Source organism: Limulus polyphemus, unplaced genomic scaffold (genome assembly GCF_000517525.1).
Source record: "Limulus polyphemus unplaced genomic scaffold, Limulus_polyphemus-2.1.2 Scaffold34, whole genome shotgun sequence".
In the NCBI taxonomy this organism is placed as follows: Eukaryota; Metazoa; Arthropoda; class Merostomata; order Xiphosura; family Limulidae; genus Limulus; species Limulus polyphemus.
In genome coordinates this window covers 872,155-888,071 of record NW_013665644.1, presented here as the reverse complement: position 1 = coordinate 888,071, position 15,917 = coordinate 872,155, and the positions used below count along the sequence as shown (strand labels likewise).

The window sequence follows — 15,917 nt, the reverse complement described above, 5'->3', positions numbered from 1 at the left end:
CACCCACCGCCAACTCTTGGGCTACTCTTTTACCAACGAATAGTGGGATTGACCGTCACTATATAACGCCCCCACGGCTGAAAGGACGAGCATGTTTGGTGTGACGGGGATTCGAACCCGCGACCCTCAGATTGCGAGTCGAGCGCCCTAACCACCTGGCCATGCCGGGCCCACCTAACAACAGAAACATAGCTCTAGAAAATAGTTATTACAGCAATAAAAAATGAGTATCAGAAAATCTTTAAAACAAGGAAATTAAAACATTTCAGAATGGTCTCTCTTTGGACAAGTCTACAAGGTTTTACTTTGTAGCAAGAAGTAACTAAATACAAAAAGTTAAAAGTTACTAATAGATGGTGATTAATATATGTAGCTAATTTCTGTAGTCGTCGTAATAGCATGTAAAACAAGAATTTTCCTACACGCACGGAAATGATTCAAGTAAATACTACATGAGAGGCTTATCTCCGCAACAAGTCTCATGTAGCGCTCAGTGGAAGTTTACTATATCTCTCACGAGCAACAAGTCTCTTGTAGCGCTCAGTGGAAGTTTACTATATCTCTCACGAGCAACAAGTCTCATGTAGCGCTCAGTGGAAGTTTACTATATCTCTCATTTATGAGAGATATAGTAAACTTCCACTGTACGCTACATGAGACTTGTTGCTCATGAGAGATATAGTAAACTTCCACTGAGCGCTACATAAAAGTCTCACTACTTATGACAGATATAGTAAACTTCAACTGACAAACAAACTTCTTTATTGGTAAGTCACTTATTATTTACTTATAGAAAATAGCTATAAACGGCTAGAAACATGATGAAAAAAGAGAGTTAAAAACACAACATTATGTGAGGTTTCTTGTCATTACCTGTAGCACGATTAATGCCTGTTGTACTTGTCGTATGATTTAAAACCAGAACTTTCTTAACAGATTTAGATATTTTGAATACGTTTTTCGCTGTTTTTAACCAGTTTTTGCCTTACCTACGTGAGTTTTTCACATATATACTTATTGATACACCAATGTATAAAACTTTCAAAGTTTTTAAAAGAACATTGTTTCTGAGAGTGTTTGAAAGAAACACGGCTTGCTAACTTGAAATTTTTGCACTTTTCATAGTTTTAGTGTTTTTTGGTGTTTGAGGCTTATATTTTGTGGAGTTTGCAGTGACATCATTTATTTTTTCATAACATCCTTTAAGTATTATCAATTCTTTTAAGACATATTAAATGAATTGAGTAAACATTAACGACAACTTAGCTTAAATCAACGTGTAATTTATTCTCAGGGTTTATTTTCATCGCTCTTCAAAAAATAAGCCACAACATTTTTTGGTATATATTTGGCATCCTTCTCAGTTTCCTTTTCTCATTCTTTGCATTCAACGTCTCAAATGTTGATGCTTCAGCCAGTGTTACAAAAATATTCTGTCATTCTCCCCTACCCCCCTCAGAAGAATCTTTTAATGTTTCCGACATTTCGAATTTCTAACTCTTTTGAGATGCGTGTTGGAAGAAACTTAAGAACCTATTATTGAAATGTCTCTTTTTAGTTTTTTGTTGTTGAAAAAAAATAAAAATAAAATGATCCTCTCAAGATAATCTTTCGGATTCTTTAACTTCGCGGTGAGCTTTACTTTTGGCTTCAAACTCTATGAGATTACAAGTTTCGTTGGCCCAGAGAAAATCATCTTTTGTCACATCGGTTTTCCATGACTGAATTTATGTTTTGGGAAAACAAAATTACTTCTTTCTCAGAGATTGTGCTCCTGAGGCAAAATTGATAAGAATGTCCATCATTCAGTCATATCCACTTCACATTATAGAGTTTTACAAGTTACATGAATTTAGCAAAAATTATTCCTCACGTCAGTTTTCAAAGGTATATTTATTTTCGGAAAAGACAGTGACATAACCATTTAATGATCTTTTTTTTTTTTTGAGGCAGAATTTGTATTTACAGACGAGGATGTCTATTATCCAATTACACGCATTTCGTATTAAACATAACCCCAAGTCATTTGTCTACTTACTGAAAACCTTCTGATTCTTGCGTCGTAAATTTGTTGCATTATTCTAAAGCAGAATTATAATAGAATTTTCATATCGCTATATAAGCAAAGTAGCGTTATATTTTATTTTCATATTAATTGAAATGAAACCCAGATTGTACTTTTATACTGTATTTATCAAAGAATCCCCCAAAGTTTTACTTGTCACGTGTTGATTAGATCACATCTGCCAAATTTTTATTAGATCATGAAAACTTATTTATAATCAGTACCTCTATCTGACATTTTTATCACGTGTTGATTAGATCACCTCTGCCAAATTTTTATTAGATCATGAAAACTTATTTATAATCAGTACCTCTATCTAACATTTTTATCAAGTGTTGATTAGATCACTTCTGCCAAATTTTTATTAGAGCATGAAAACTTATTCATAATCAGTACCTCTATCTGTAATTTTTATCACGTGTTGATTAGATCACCTCTGCCAAATTTTTATTAGAGCATGAAAACTTATTTATAATCAGTACCTCTGTTTAACATTTTTATCACGTGTTGATTAGATCACCTCTGCCAAATTTTTATTAGAGCATGAAAACTTATTCATAATCAGTATCTCTATCTGTAATTTTTATCACGTCTTGATTAGATAACCTCTACCAAATTTTTATTAGAGCATGAAACTTATTTATAATCAATACCTCTATCTGACATTTTTATCACGTGTTGATTAGATCACCTCTGCCAAATTTTTATTAGAGCATGAAAACTTATTTATAATCAGTACCTTTATCTGACATTTAATAAGGTACATACTGTGTTTTATCTTAAGTTATGTTGGTTATTTTAATAAAAAGTCCGTTGGTAAGTCAGCGGTAAGTTTGCGGACTTACAACACAGAGTGCACATAGCCCATTGTGTAACTTTGCCCTAAAACAAACACTCTTTTGTAAAATTAATGAATTTGATTTATTACTTTCATAAATATTACATTGTAATATGAATAAGTTTGTTTAACTAAATAATTTTTTACTCCAAAATTGCATTAGTCGTATTGTTACTTTGTTGACCATTTTTTTCGGGTCACAATAAAAATTGGTTTGGTTGTCCATACTTTATTTACTAATTATTAAGAACAACTAGTTGAGTTTTGGAATCTGAAAGATACGGTAAAATGTTGTCTTCCACACTAACTCTTTGCATCTCTTCACACATATATGAAATAACATATCTACACTATACCTAAATAATTGGGTAACAAATTAAAGTATGAAACACAAGACTGAGAGAGAGCCCACTTAGCAGGGTGTACAGTGAATGAAAAATAATGTTCTATCCATAAGAAGGTACTCCTGCTGTTACTTATTTATTTTACATTTATTGTAACAAGAACCAAAAATCAGTACTTCCTCACTATTCTGATTTTTCAAAATAGCAGCAAAACACAGGGGATTAAGCTATGCATGCAGTCAGAGTTGTTGTTTTAGTTTAAACTGAACACTAGGTTATTAATAGCACTTCGTAACTTGCTACTGCTAACATTTCCTGACTGATGGAGTTCGAGCTACATCAGTAAGTGAAAGCTGAATGTATGTCAGTCAATTCATATTATTAAAGCCACCAATTGATATATGGATATATTAAGTACTATTTTAACTGAAGTTCAAGTTTTAAAAAGATATTATATTAGCTTTGAACAGTTGCAATACTACCAAATGATATATATTCCTATATCAATTCCAGAGTTAGACTGCATGGAACCGTTCACTCAGATATGCATATCATCTACATATTACATTTCTTTCGAACATCAAACGTTTTTATAGTTTGTTCTAAAAACGGCACATTTCATGAGTTGTTTGTGCCCAGAGTTTGTTAACAACATGTTCCAAATTTGTTGCATACAAATGCTAATGACTATCGGATTCAAATAACTGAGATTTTTCGGCGATAATGTTTCTTAGTAGAAGATTCATTTTATGAAGAATGCCATGATGCGTGCCAGTAGTGAATACTTTGTGATAGACTGAGCCTCTTGTGACCCGACACGAGGACTGATGCAGCTTGAAAAGTAGAAGCTTAGGTGCAGTAGACAGTCTCCTGAAGCTACGAACCGCAAAACTCAACGATCCAATGAGTAACCAGAATATTGTATGCTTCTTTAACAACTCATTTAAAATCTGTTTCACTTAAGAAGAAAAGAGGAAAGCATTTTTCAGCACCTGTCTTAGCTTGTCTAAATGTTCACGTCATTAGTGAGCTCGTCTTTTGTTTGAGTCTGATTCTTGAGTTGAGCACTCATGTCCTGCTGTGGCTCATATCGACTGTAGTTACGTTTATATTTAAGTTTATCAGTTTCTTTCACACATGTGTTAGTCGGTTCAGTTCACTCGTGTGCGTTTCTACGCTAATATAAATCACAGTGTACTAGAAAACAAACAAACAACAATTCGAACTCACGAATAAGAGACGGACGTGTTGCTACAATATTATCATGACTCGTGAAAACACATTTTAAACAGTAAAACATGGCTGGTTCGTAAAATTCTTTTATTTACAAGAAAAATAAATTTTTAGAGCCCAGATTTCTTATGTGCTGTTCTGTTCAACATCTGTACACAACGTAGTTATACTTTTTTTAAACAGATTTGTCAACAAATTCTGTAATTAACTGGCGCCAATAGAAGGTCTAGTTTATAACATAACACCCAGTTTCTAAAAGTACATATGATTTACGACACAAAACTAGCTGTCTCACCTTTAAGCTATGCCTGGTATCGAGAAAAACGGTTTATCTATGTATAGAACATAAAATTATCTTACTCGCCTTAAACTTAAACAATATCAGGTTTAAAATTTTTATTTATTGAATAATACAAACTAACTCGCTTTACGTCACGGTCTTAACAAGTATATTAATTTACAGCATAATTCCACTTCTGTCTGTACTTAGTGTAGACTTAGTATAGGTAATAATACCAAATCATCATTTCAAGCTGCGCCTAGTTTTACAAATCACCGCTTAGTATTCAAATTACTCTCTTCAAGATCAGCACCTACTTTAAAAAACGCAAGCTCATCTCTATAACATAACACCAAACGTCTATTAAGGAACATCTGGTTTCAAAAAGAAATACCAATAATTTAACGAAATTATAAATTACTCGTTACAAAGAAATTGTGGTTTAAGAAGAAGAAAAAAGAATAAACAGCAACAATCTCTTAATCAATAGCATACTACACAATAATTATAGCAACATTGAATGACAAGCTACTAGACTAGTAGTATGGTTGTGTCGGTGAGAAGAAGGCACCAACATCACATCACTGCCACTTTTAGTACCGAATACAACATTAATAATTAAATGACAAGCTACTAGACTAGTAGTATGGTTGTGTCGGTGAGAAGAAGGCACCAACATCACATCACTGCCACTTTTAGTACCGGATACAACATTAATAATTAAATGACAAGCTACTATACTAGTAGTATGGTTGTGTCGGTGAGAAGAAGGCACCAACATCACATCACTGCCACTTTTAGTACCGGATACAACATTAATAATTAAATGACATGCTACTAGACTAGTAGTATGGTTGTGTCGGTGAGAAGAAGGCACCAACATCACATCACTGCCACTTTTAGTACCGGATACAACATTAATAATTAAATGACATGCTACTAGACTAGTAGTATGGTTGTGTCGGTGAGAAGGCACCAACATCACATCACTGCCACTTTTAGTACCGAATACAACATTAATAATTAAATAAATCTAAAAAACAAACAAAAAACATTTAAGTGCCTAAAGCATAATTTCAATTCAGTTACTCTTTTAAAACTTGACTAAATGCGAAGACTTTAATTGATTTATTAGCAATAAAACTTGGTCGTTTACATAATAAAATTAAGTGATTGTTTCTTAGTGAGCCCATATTGTCTTCAGAGTGATATATCTGGTTTTTTTCTGTTAATTAACCAATTGCAATCTACAGATTAATGTCACTGAATTGTAATTCATAGAATTCGTACTACCTGGTAGACCACACAGTGATTGATACTTTGTTTATTCTAAGTAAATGTTGGTAGTCTGTAGAATAACAATTATCGAATTATTTATAACAAAACCTGGCAATGAAATACACTCATATTGTTTAAGTTACACATTTTTCTATTACTGCCTATTAATTGATAATTAATACACTCACATTGTTGAGTTACACATTTTTCCATTACTGCCTATTAATTGATAATTAATACACTCACATTGTTGAGTTACACATTTTTCTATTACTGCCTATTAATTGATAATTAATACACTCACATTGTTGAGTTACACATCTTTCCATTACTGCCTATTAATTGATAATTAATACACTCATATTGTTTGAGTTACACATTTTTCTATTACTGCCTATTAATTGATAATTAATACACTCATATTGTTTGAGTTACACATTTTTCTATTATTGCCTATTAATTGATAATTAATACACTCATATTGTTTGAGTTACACATTTTTCTATTACTGCCTATTAATTGATAATTAATACACTCATATTGTTTGAGTTACACATTTTTCTATTATTGCCTATTAATTTATACTTTTATTCTAATTGAACTACAATAACGAACCATGTATAGTTATACAAAAGATAACCAACTTATCTAGGTGCCACAATTTAATGCAATCTGACAACTGTCCTCCGTCCAGACCTAGTCACCTAAAAGTATTTAAAATACTCTAACACATATCTTTCATCCAGACCTGGTTAGTTAAAAGTATTTTAAATACTCTAACACATATCCTTCATCCAAACCTAGTCCCCTAGAAGTATTTAAAATGCTCCAACACACATACTTTATCCAGAACTACTTAACAGGATTTAATACATCTAACACATTTCCTTTATCCAGATCTATTCAGAAAAATCTAAACTCAGTTAACTTATGATAATACATGTTCTTTTTTTCACATGCACAAAACAATATATATAATACTGACTTACCGACACATTCGTTAGCATTATGGGCAGTGGCCCTTCCCCAGGGTCGGTCAAAATGAAAGAGCTTGCATTTCTCGCAGTCTCTGCCGGCTGTGTTGTGTTTACAGTCGCATACCAATTCTCCAGATTTGTCTGGGATACACCTGGAAGCGTGGCCGTTACACTTGCAACGTCCACCAACTGCAAAGTCAGAAACGGCGTAGTAGAAACTTTCGTTAATACTGTGGGTGTCATTATCATTGTAATCTGTGTTGCCGGCTAGCCTATTGAAGTCAACTCTAATGTCAGTAACTGTGACCCAGTCTTGAAGCACAGGACTGTTATCAAAGTCGTACGCTGACGGTCGACCTTCCAACGTGCTGAAGGCGATCCTTCCACCAGCTAAAGTGTCCACGTTCGACTGAGGATCCGTACACAGAGCTTCTTGTTCGTTAGCTCGAGTGATGGGAGCACGGGTGGATTTTCCGTAGACGGCACGACACTGGCTGGAGTAGAACTGGAACGGCTGCCAGGTTTTGCCAAAGTTAGTGGATTTATAGATGACCAGAGAGTCCGGCTTTTCTGAGCAAAACTGTAGGCTAATATAAGTTAGTTCGTACTTCTTGCCCAAGCTCAAAGTTAGTGTCACGTTGTGAATATGACTACTCAAAGGCTCCGACATCCAACAAGTTACATTATTGGGGTTGTTCAAATCAGTCAGGTAAGTTGCCGGATGACTACGGCTAGGATTACTGGCATCGCAGATGTCACAGGTCCGTTCCACTCTTCCTCTCTGGCTGGTCGAAGTCTCGCAGAAGCGACTGGGTGGCTTCCCGCACACGCTGGACACCTCTACCAAATTTCCGAAAGCAGCATTTACGAAGTCAGGGATGCATCGACGAGGTTGGCCCAGTTCATCGTAGCAGGGGTCAATAGGGGTCTGCTGGGCAGCGAACATGCCGAGAAACCTGCCCGACGCTTGTGCCGGCAGGGTGGCCAACAGGAATGTCAGCGCACCGACTAACAAGCGCACGGCCATGCTCGGGTTCGCAGTGATGTCGACCGTATTTCACCGGTGAGCAATCTGAAAGTTCGAGCTCACGTTGGCAGGAGTACCCTTGCTTCTCGTGGTTTTCAATAGCACCCTAGCGCCCGTGCCAATACCGCCAAGTGAGCAGGCATGACGCAGCTGGGAGCATTCTTTTTTACAATCGATCTTAATAAACGCACGTGGTGTATAACTCGTGCGCACCACTAACTCGCGCAAAGAACGTATCTTTCGTATGTGATTGCTATGCCTGGTTTAACAGATAGTCATTTGTTCTGCAGATTGAAGTAGTCAGAGTGTAAAAGGATTGATGTGTTTGAACGCTACAGAGTTTCGCCAAATACTGTCTGGGAAAACGTATATCTATCTTCTCTCTATGCTTTTAGATTCTCAACTTAAATTTACTTATCCAATCCAGGAATAGGCAATGTACGTTTTCTTCAAACTAGAAACAGTGGTCCAGGACCCGCTATAAGTTGTTCCAGCCAAGCTTAGGAACTGCCCACTTTAGTAAAAATCAGTAGTCATTGGTGGCCCGTTATATTTGCTGGATGAGAAGTCAGCTCCCGTAGCACGTGATCTCAAAGTCCTTCCATGTAATTAAGCATATATATTCAGTCTGGCGCTAATATATATATATATATAACTTAAGATAACATTTTTGGAAATGAATTCTTTAAGAGTCCAAGTTATCTGCTGTGTTTGGGCTATCATTCAGTACGAGAATTTTACTTCTCCTAATTTAGATGCCATAAAAATACTTTTATCTTACTGATTTATTTCATTATAGAAACGACATAGGTTGATGATAACATACAGACAAGGATAACAAGGAGAATTAAAACGCTCTAAAATGATACTTTACTGAGTAAATGTCAAAGATCGCTGAATAAAATTTCATTTGGATAAATCAGATGTCCACAAGTTCGGGGCTAATTATTTCGGCACCCAACTTAAATAGAAAGACATGCTTTATGCAACAACAAAAAAAAAAAGCAAAATTGTTATTTTCAGCACATTTATTTTATAATCCGGTTCTGAATGGGAACACTATAAAAATGAGCGTTTTATACAGTTAGGTGTTACTACGAAAACAGTTAGTGTATTTACATGACTTAAATATTGTAATACTCGTTTTCAGACACGCAGAACTTCTCATACAGAAAATGTATCTGTGATTTTTTTTGCTCGAAAAGTAATCGCTTCTTCCATAGGAGTAATACGATTTAAAATAATTTGATATCGATATTTTCAACGATATTAGTTTTTTATTCGTTTTGAATAACTTTCCAATGACACTAGTTATTCAACAGACTTTATTGCAAGTCTTTTATTATACAATATAAAGTCGCAATTTAATACTGTTTCTGCAAACAGTTGTATTTTAACGTTTTAGCGTACAGCAACATTCTGATAATGTTTCAGCATATAATATACAAATATAATAATACTTCAAAATATTGTTTCATTTAACAGTATGCAATACTAATTTGATAATGTTTCAGTCTATGTAATATTCTGTATTTCAACCTACGACACGATTTCAATAATGTTTTATCACACAGTTATATTTTTACAGTGTATCAGTCTGTAGTCGTCATGTTTCTCCACTATACAGCTATGTTTATATTACTTCAACATACAGTCATATTTTGATAATGCTTCAGCATACAGCCATGAATTAATAATGTTACGCTTATTGTTATAATGATTTATTTTCACCATACAACTGTACTTTGGTCATATCTTTCAGCAATTACATCTCAGTACAAACATACATCAAAATATATATTTTTCATTATAGCCCAGTATGCCAAAATATTGTGTAAAAATTCTATAATCAAAAGTTTTTTTGCCCACAATCGAAATTTTCTGGGATTTCCTCTAATCGGTCTGATTGGTGAGATTTATCTTTTAGAAAACACGCCTTGACAACATATTATTTGAAACCGAAATTATATAAATTATTACTTAGTCTTGAAATCGTTAAATATATTATAATATATTCATTTTTTCAGTGTACTTAATATTCACTTCTGATTACACCAAGCTCCCTCTACATAGACCAGAACTAAAACACCAACCCAGTAATGTATTGTTTCATCAGTTGTGTACTATGGCTACCAGCGATATTTTCGGCCGTAAAATATAAAGCAATACAGTGTATTCAAATTTCAGTTACCTAACATGTGCGAAGAGACAACTAGCGCTTATTAAACACATACTCAAGTTGTGTAATGCAGATCTAATATTCCAAAACAGCTTAGAACAGGAAGAGGAGAAGAAAAAGGATTCTGGTCCACTGAGTTTTGAATAGTTTTAACTAAACGCTTGTGAACTCAACAATATGTTCACAAATGTTGAGTTCACAAGTGAACTGTCAGAACAATCGATATTGTTAAGTTTTTCTTTCTGTAAAACATTTTTAAAACTGTCGGTTCCAAAACTGTTTGTCATACGCATAGTATCACTTATCAAACTTTTAGTGGTGTGTGAAAAATAGGTAAGTCCGTCTGGAAAACATTTTAAAACTTCAGTAAAAGTACTGTTTGTGTCATCTGTAATATCACTCGTCAGACTTTTAGTAGCTTTTTAAGAATAATAAACTTTATATTCTATAATTCTTCATATAATGGATTTATAAGTAGGTCTTTCTGGAAAACATTTCCAAAATTTAACTAGAAAACTGTTTGTAGTATCTGTAATATCACTCGTCAGACTTTTAGTAGCTTTTTAAGAATAATAAACTTTATATTATATAATTCTTCATATAATGGATTTTTAAGTATTTCCGTCTGGAAAATATTTCCAAATTTCACTAGAAAACTACTTATAAGATTTGTAATATCACTCGTCAAACTTTTAGTAGTTTTTGAAAACTATTAAACCTTCTATACTATAATTCTTGAAATTAAAAGAGGAAAAAGTGCATGTTTAAATCAGAATGGGTTTGAATGAAGCTTTTATAATGTTTATTTAAGATCATTCATCAAAACAACATCTGGAAGTTTTCTTGCTGTTCTTCTTGTCTTTTAAAATCACAAACTGCTTTACGTTTGCGAAAGTGTCTATACTTTAATCGTATATGACTAAAACTGACTTCCACAATTTAAATAGATGTTTCGAATAAGGATGGAGTTAATAATGAATTATCGTTTGTTATGTGAATTAAGCAGAAATTTGCAATAGATAGAGAATAATAATAAAAAAATCGTTAACATTAATCAATTTACAAATTAAGATTTAAACACCAAGAGCTAACGAAAAATGAGAAACTACAAGATCTAAAAGTTTCGTTTTGAGTTTACTTACTGATTAAGTATATTTTATTACAAGTTGCAGCTTTTATAGTAAGTAAGATTTGTTTTTGGAACAGGTACGACCATTTCGATCACTGATCAAGTACACAAGTTTTAACGTTAAAGAATGTTTTAGTATTTAAATCAACATTTAACAATCTGACACTGTAAACAACCTTCTAAATTTAGAATACACTAATACAGAAAACATTGATAAAGAAGTTGCACACTGAACTCAATGCTTTACTAATGTTAATCAGTTTCCTACTAAAATAGCTACAGAAACTATTAACAAATTAATAAAAGACAAAAAAGACAAGAGGTGTTTTCAAACAAACAAACTCAAACACTCCGCAAAACAAATCACTTGCACTATTATATATATATATATATAGAAAATATTAGCATACCCCTATCAGAAATTTCGAAAAGACTAGCACATAAATATAACTTTAACCTAAAGTCTAGATTTGTTTTCACCCCTGGAAAAAAATTAAATATATGTTACGTTAATAATGGTTGGAGACGGCTTGAATGGGTAATGAAGAAAAACTTTAATCAGGTACTGATGATGACAAAACCTTGTCGAAACGTTGTACATTTGTTATGTTAAACTTATTTTAAAGTTTTTATTCATTACCCATTCAAGCCGTCTCCAACCATTATTAGTCTCAAAATGGGTTCCTCGTCATCGAATATGTTACGTTATATAACGAACCCACCCCACCAGGAAACATTTACAAAATAAAGTGTAACAGTTGCTCAGCCTTTTACATAGGTAAAACAGGACGTAACTTGAAGACAAGTTAAAAGAACACCAAAAAAAACCTCCTCCCAAAGCCATTAACACATGAACGAAAACAACCACAGTTTTTCTGAACAGAATATCACAGTACTAAGACAAGAACCTTTAACAGAATTAAAATATAAGAAGTAGTATTAATAAAATCAAACAATCTCACATTTAACAGATACCCATGCACATCTATATATGTCTCTGTTCGTTATTTCCCCACACATTCCACATCTTATGCAAATATTCTGCACACATTATTCCATAGTTTTTATATTTATTATTATTTTATTTTCTGTTTAGCCATAAATAAATAATCTGTCAATTCATGCGGACTGATATGTACATGTATAAGTAACCGTTATCAATTCTAGAATTTAAATACATTGTTAGATTGTTGAATGTTACTTTATATGCTAAAACATTCTTTGCCGTTAAAACTTGTGTTCTTGAGAATGATCGCACCAGTGATCGAAACGTCTTATCTGTTCTAAAAGCAAATATTACTTACTGTAAAAGCTGCAACTTGTAATAAAAGATCTAAAAGTTATAACAAAAAGTACGTAAACTGTAGATGCTTTTTTCCACATTCCTCTTAATCTGTCTATTTCAATTTCATAATCCTAGAACTGAAATTATTTTTACGCACATCTGGTTTCATAGTCCTAGAACTGAAATGTTATTTTTACACACATCTGGTTTCATAGTCCTAGAACTGAAATGTTATTTTTACGCACATCTGGTTTCATAATCCTAGAACTGAAATGTTATTTTTACGCACATCTGGTTTCATAATCCTAGAACTGAAATGTTATTTTTAGAAACATCTGGTTTCATAATCCTAGAACTGAAATGTTATTTTTACACACATCTGGTTTCATAATCCTAGAACTGAAATGTTATTTTTACGCACATCTGGTTTCATAATCCTAGAACTGAAATGTTATTTTTAGAAACATCTGGTTTCATAATCCTAGAACTGAAATGTTATTTTTACACACATCTGGTTTTGAATCAGAAACGAGCAAATTAAGAGCAATTTGTGGAAAAAATTCCAGTTAATATAATTTTATTTAATACTTCTTCGATATTTAAACACCATACAGTTAAAAGAAAATGTATTACAGAGCATAGTGATAGGTGCTTACATGTACAAGATTTATTGTTAGTTAACTAGCAACAAAACAATATTTTAAAAAAGAGAGAAAAGGAGTATCACACAAAACATATATTTAATCATAAATTTTTATCGTTATATTTTTCATGTTATTTTTAACATTACAATCGACTTGTTATAATTTCATCAAATCACTCACTTGTAAATGCAACGTGACGTTCACCGCTATTTCTAAACTTTCAAAGTTTATTTTAGGTCTAGTGGGAGGGTTACTGGTTGAGAACGAATGAAAAAAACTGACTTCATTTGTGCAGTAGAAAACAAAGTTAATTGCAAGAAAGTTTACATGTCCCCCCCCCCCCAAAAAAAAATCCCATACACGACGTGAATCCATTCGAATGGCGAAACAAGTGGAAAATTAATACCACAGGCCTGCAATGATTTTATTGTCTTGAAATGTTTACATGTTCTACAGTAATTCCTGTACGCCGAAACCGAAAATGATATCTATTTTTCTCCATCACGTACAAATTTTTCACAAAACGTCATAACGCAATACATAAAAGAAAGGGAGTAACACGTAGTTTTTAGACTAAAATATGTATGTTTCACAAAAAAGCAGAATGAATGAGGATGTCTATTCGTTTGACATCAATGTTCTTCCCTTTTCTTTAGTTTGTTTGTATTTTTTTAACAAACATAATAACAAAACATGTTCATTGTGGTAAACAAAATAGTCATTTCTAATGAAAATTTTTTCTTTTTTCTGATTTGTAAAAAATCCTTTCGTGATAAAAAAATGAATATTATTTTCAAAATCTGCGTAGCTTAATTATGGAAAATTGTTATTAAAACCAAAACAACTTTTATGAAGTTTAATTTCGCAGGCCTGTGTTATTAAGAAAGGTTAACATATAGAGAACATGTTATTCTTTCACACTTGTAAGTATGCTTTATGTTAATACATTATATCATATATTACATAAATAAACCTTATTTATCCTACAATCCAAGAACATAAGTTGACTCTTTCCAGTTTCCTTATTGAGGATCAAATTGAGCATATACCGGTAAGAGTGATCTTTCATATCGAAACAATCAAGCGAAATAAAGGTTTAAAATTCCTGTGGATATTTTTAACACTTTTAGTTTTTAGCGTAGATATAGAGCTAATTTTGAAACTATTATTTTATAGTCTAGTTTTGTACACGTTACTTTATGAAATATAAGAATATGGTATAAATATAAATAAATCTGCAAGTAGTTTTGTATTTAGGAGTAAAACTACTATACAATGACCCACAATTGAAAGCTTGTCTAAGTAACTGAAATTGCAGTATATGATGAACAACAACATAATCTTTGAGATATGTGAACAACAACACAATCTTTGAGATATGTGGACAACAACAAGATCTTTGAGATATGTGAACAACAACACAATCTTTGAGAGATGTGAACAACAACATGATCTTTGAGATATGTGAACAACAACATAATTACGGTCCAACACTAACACTGTAACTCAAAAATTTAAGGTTTCTAATTGAATATTTTGAGCATTATTTTTGTTATAACTAACGTATAGAAAACGCTAACTCTAAGTGATAATAAAACAATTATTTTTACTCAAGTCAAATATGTCTTATTTGTCTATTATATTTAAAATTTATGAGATGAAGTGACGATGAAGCGTTTCGCTTTACTAACTGCAAACACGTTGGTACATAATTCAAAACTGACAGTCAAAATGTTTTTCAGAGACGAAGTGACGATTGAGCGTTTCGCCTTACTAACTGCAGAAGTGGCAGCACATAACCCAAAACTCTCAGTCAAAGTGTTTTTTGAAGAATGTAGTGACAATGAAGCGTTTCGCCTTACTAGCTTCAAACGTGTTGGTACGTAATCAAAACTTACAATAGCCGAACTTACCAGTCTTTTGGAACAGAACAGATAATCTTGTGTTACAAAATTATATTTTTACTTATATATTTAAGTAACTTAAAAGTTTCTAAATCATTTCTCTGTGCATATAATTAACTTGTATGTTCAAATTATGATTGGTAAGGTGGTCTAAAGTAAAACCTCCCACGAGATGTTCATCGTTATGACCAAGTTATGATTGGTAAGGTGGTCTAAAGTAAAACCTTCCACAAGATGTACATCGTTATGACCAAGTTATGATTGGTAAGGTGGTCTAAAGTAAAACTTTCCACGAGACGTACATCGTTATGACCAAGTTATGATTGGTAAGGTGGTCGAAAGTAAAACCTTCCACGAGACGTACATCGTTATGACTAATTCTCAAACGAAACAACGTAAATGAAAGTAATTATTTTCAATTTTGAAAACCGACCAATAATAATAAACATAAGAAATCAAATTAATGTACTGCCTTATCAATATATAAGTAAAAAGGGGTTTTAAACAAACAAATCGCAATTCAAACTTATTCTATTCGTTTGTTTGTGGTTATTAAGTACAAAGTTACACAATCAGCTTTCTATGATGTGCCCACCACGGGTATTGAAACCCAGTTTTTAGCGTTATAAGCTTTTATCATTGCAGCTGAGTTACTGGAGGAGGGGGCTGTTTTATACGTACATGTTCGTGTTCGTTTCATTACATAAGTGCTTAGAACATGTGAAATAGGTTTG

General features: G+C 32.8%; 1 protein-coding gene across 2 annotated transcripts in view; it reads right to left on the bottom strand.

Moving 5' to 3' along the window:
- LOC106460642 (netrin-1-like) overlaps positions 1-8,330 on the bottom strand; it is a 107,608-nt gene extending 99,278 nt beyond the window's left edge. For both annotated transcript variants that reach the window (XM_022387556.1, XM_022387560.1), the window contains exon 1: positions 7,028-8,330. In XM_022387556.1, the coding sequence (XP_022243264.1) occupies positions 7,028-8,042 (1,015 nt within the window). In that variant the 5' untranslated portion in view covers positions 8,043-8,330. The remainder of the gene's footprint in view (positions 1-7,027) is intronic.
- Positions 8,331-15,917: the final 7,587 nt, after the last annotated feature.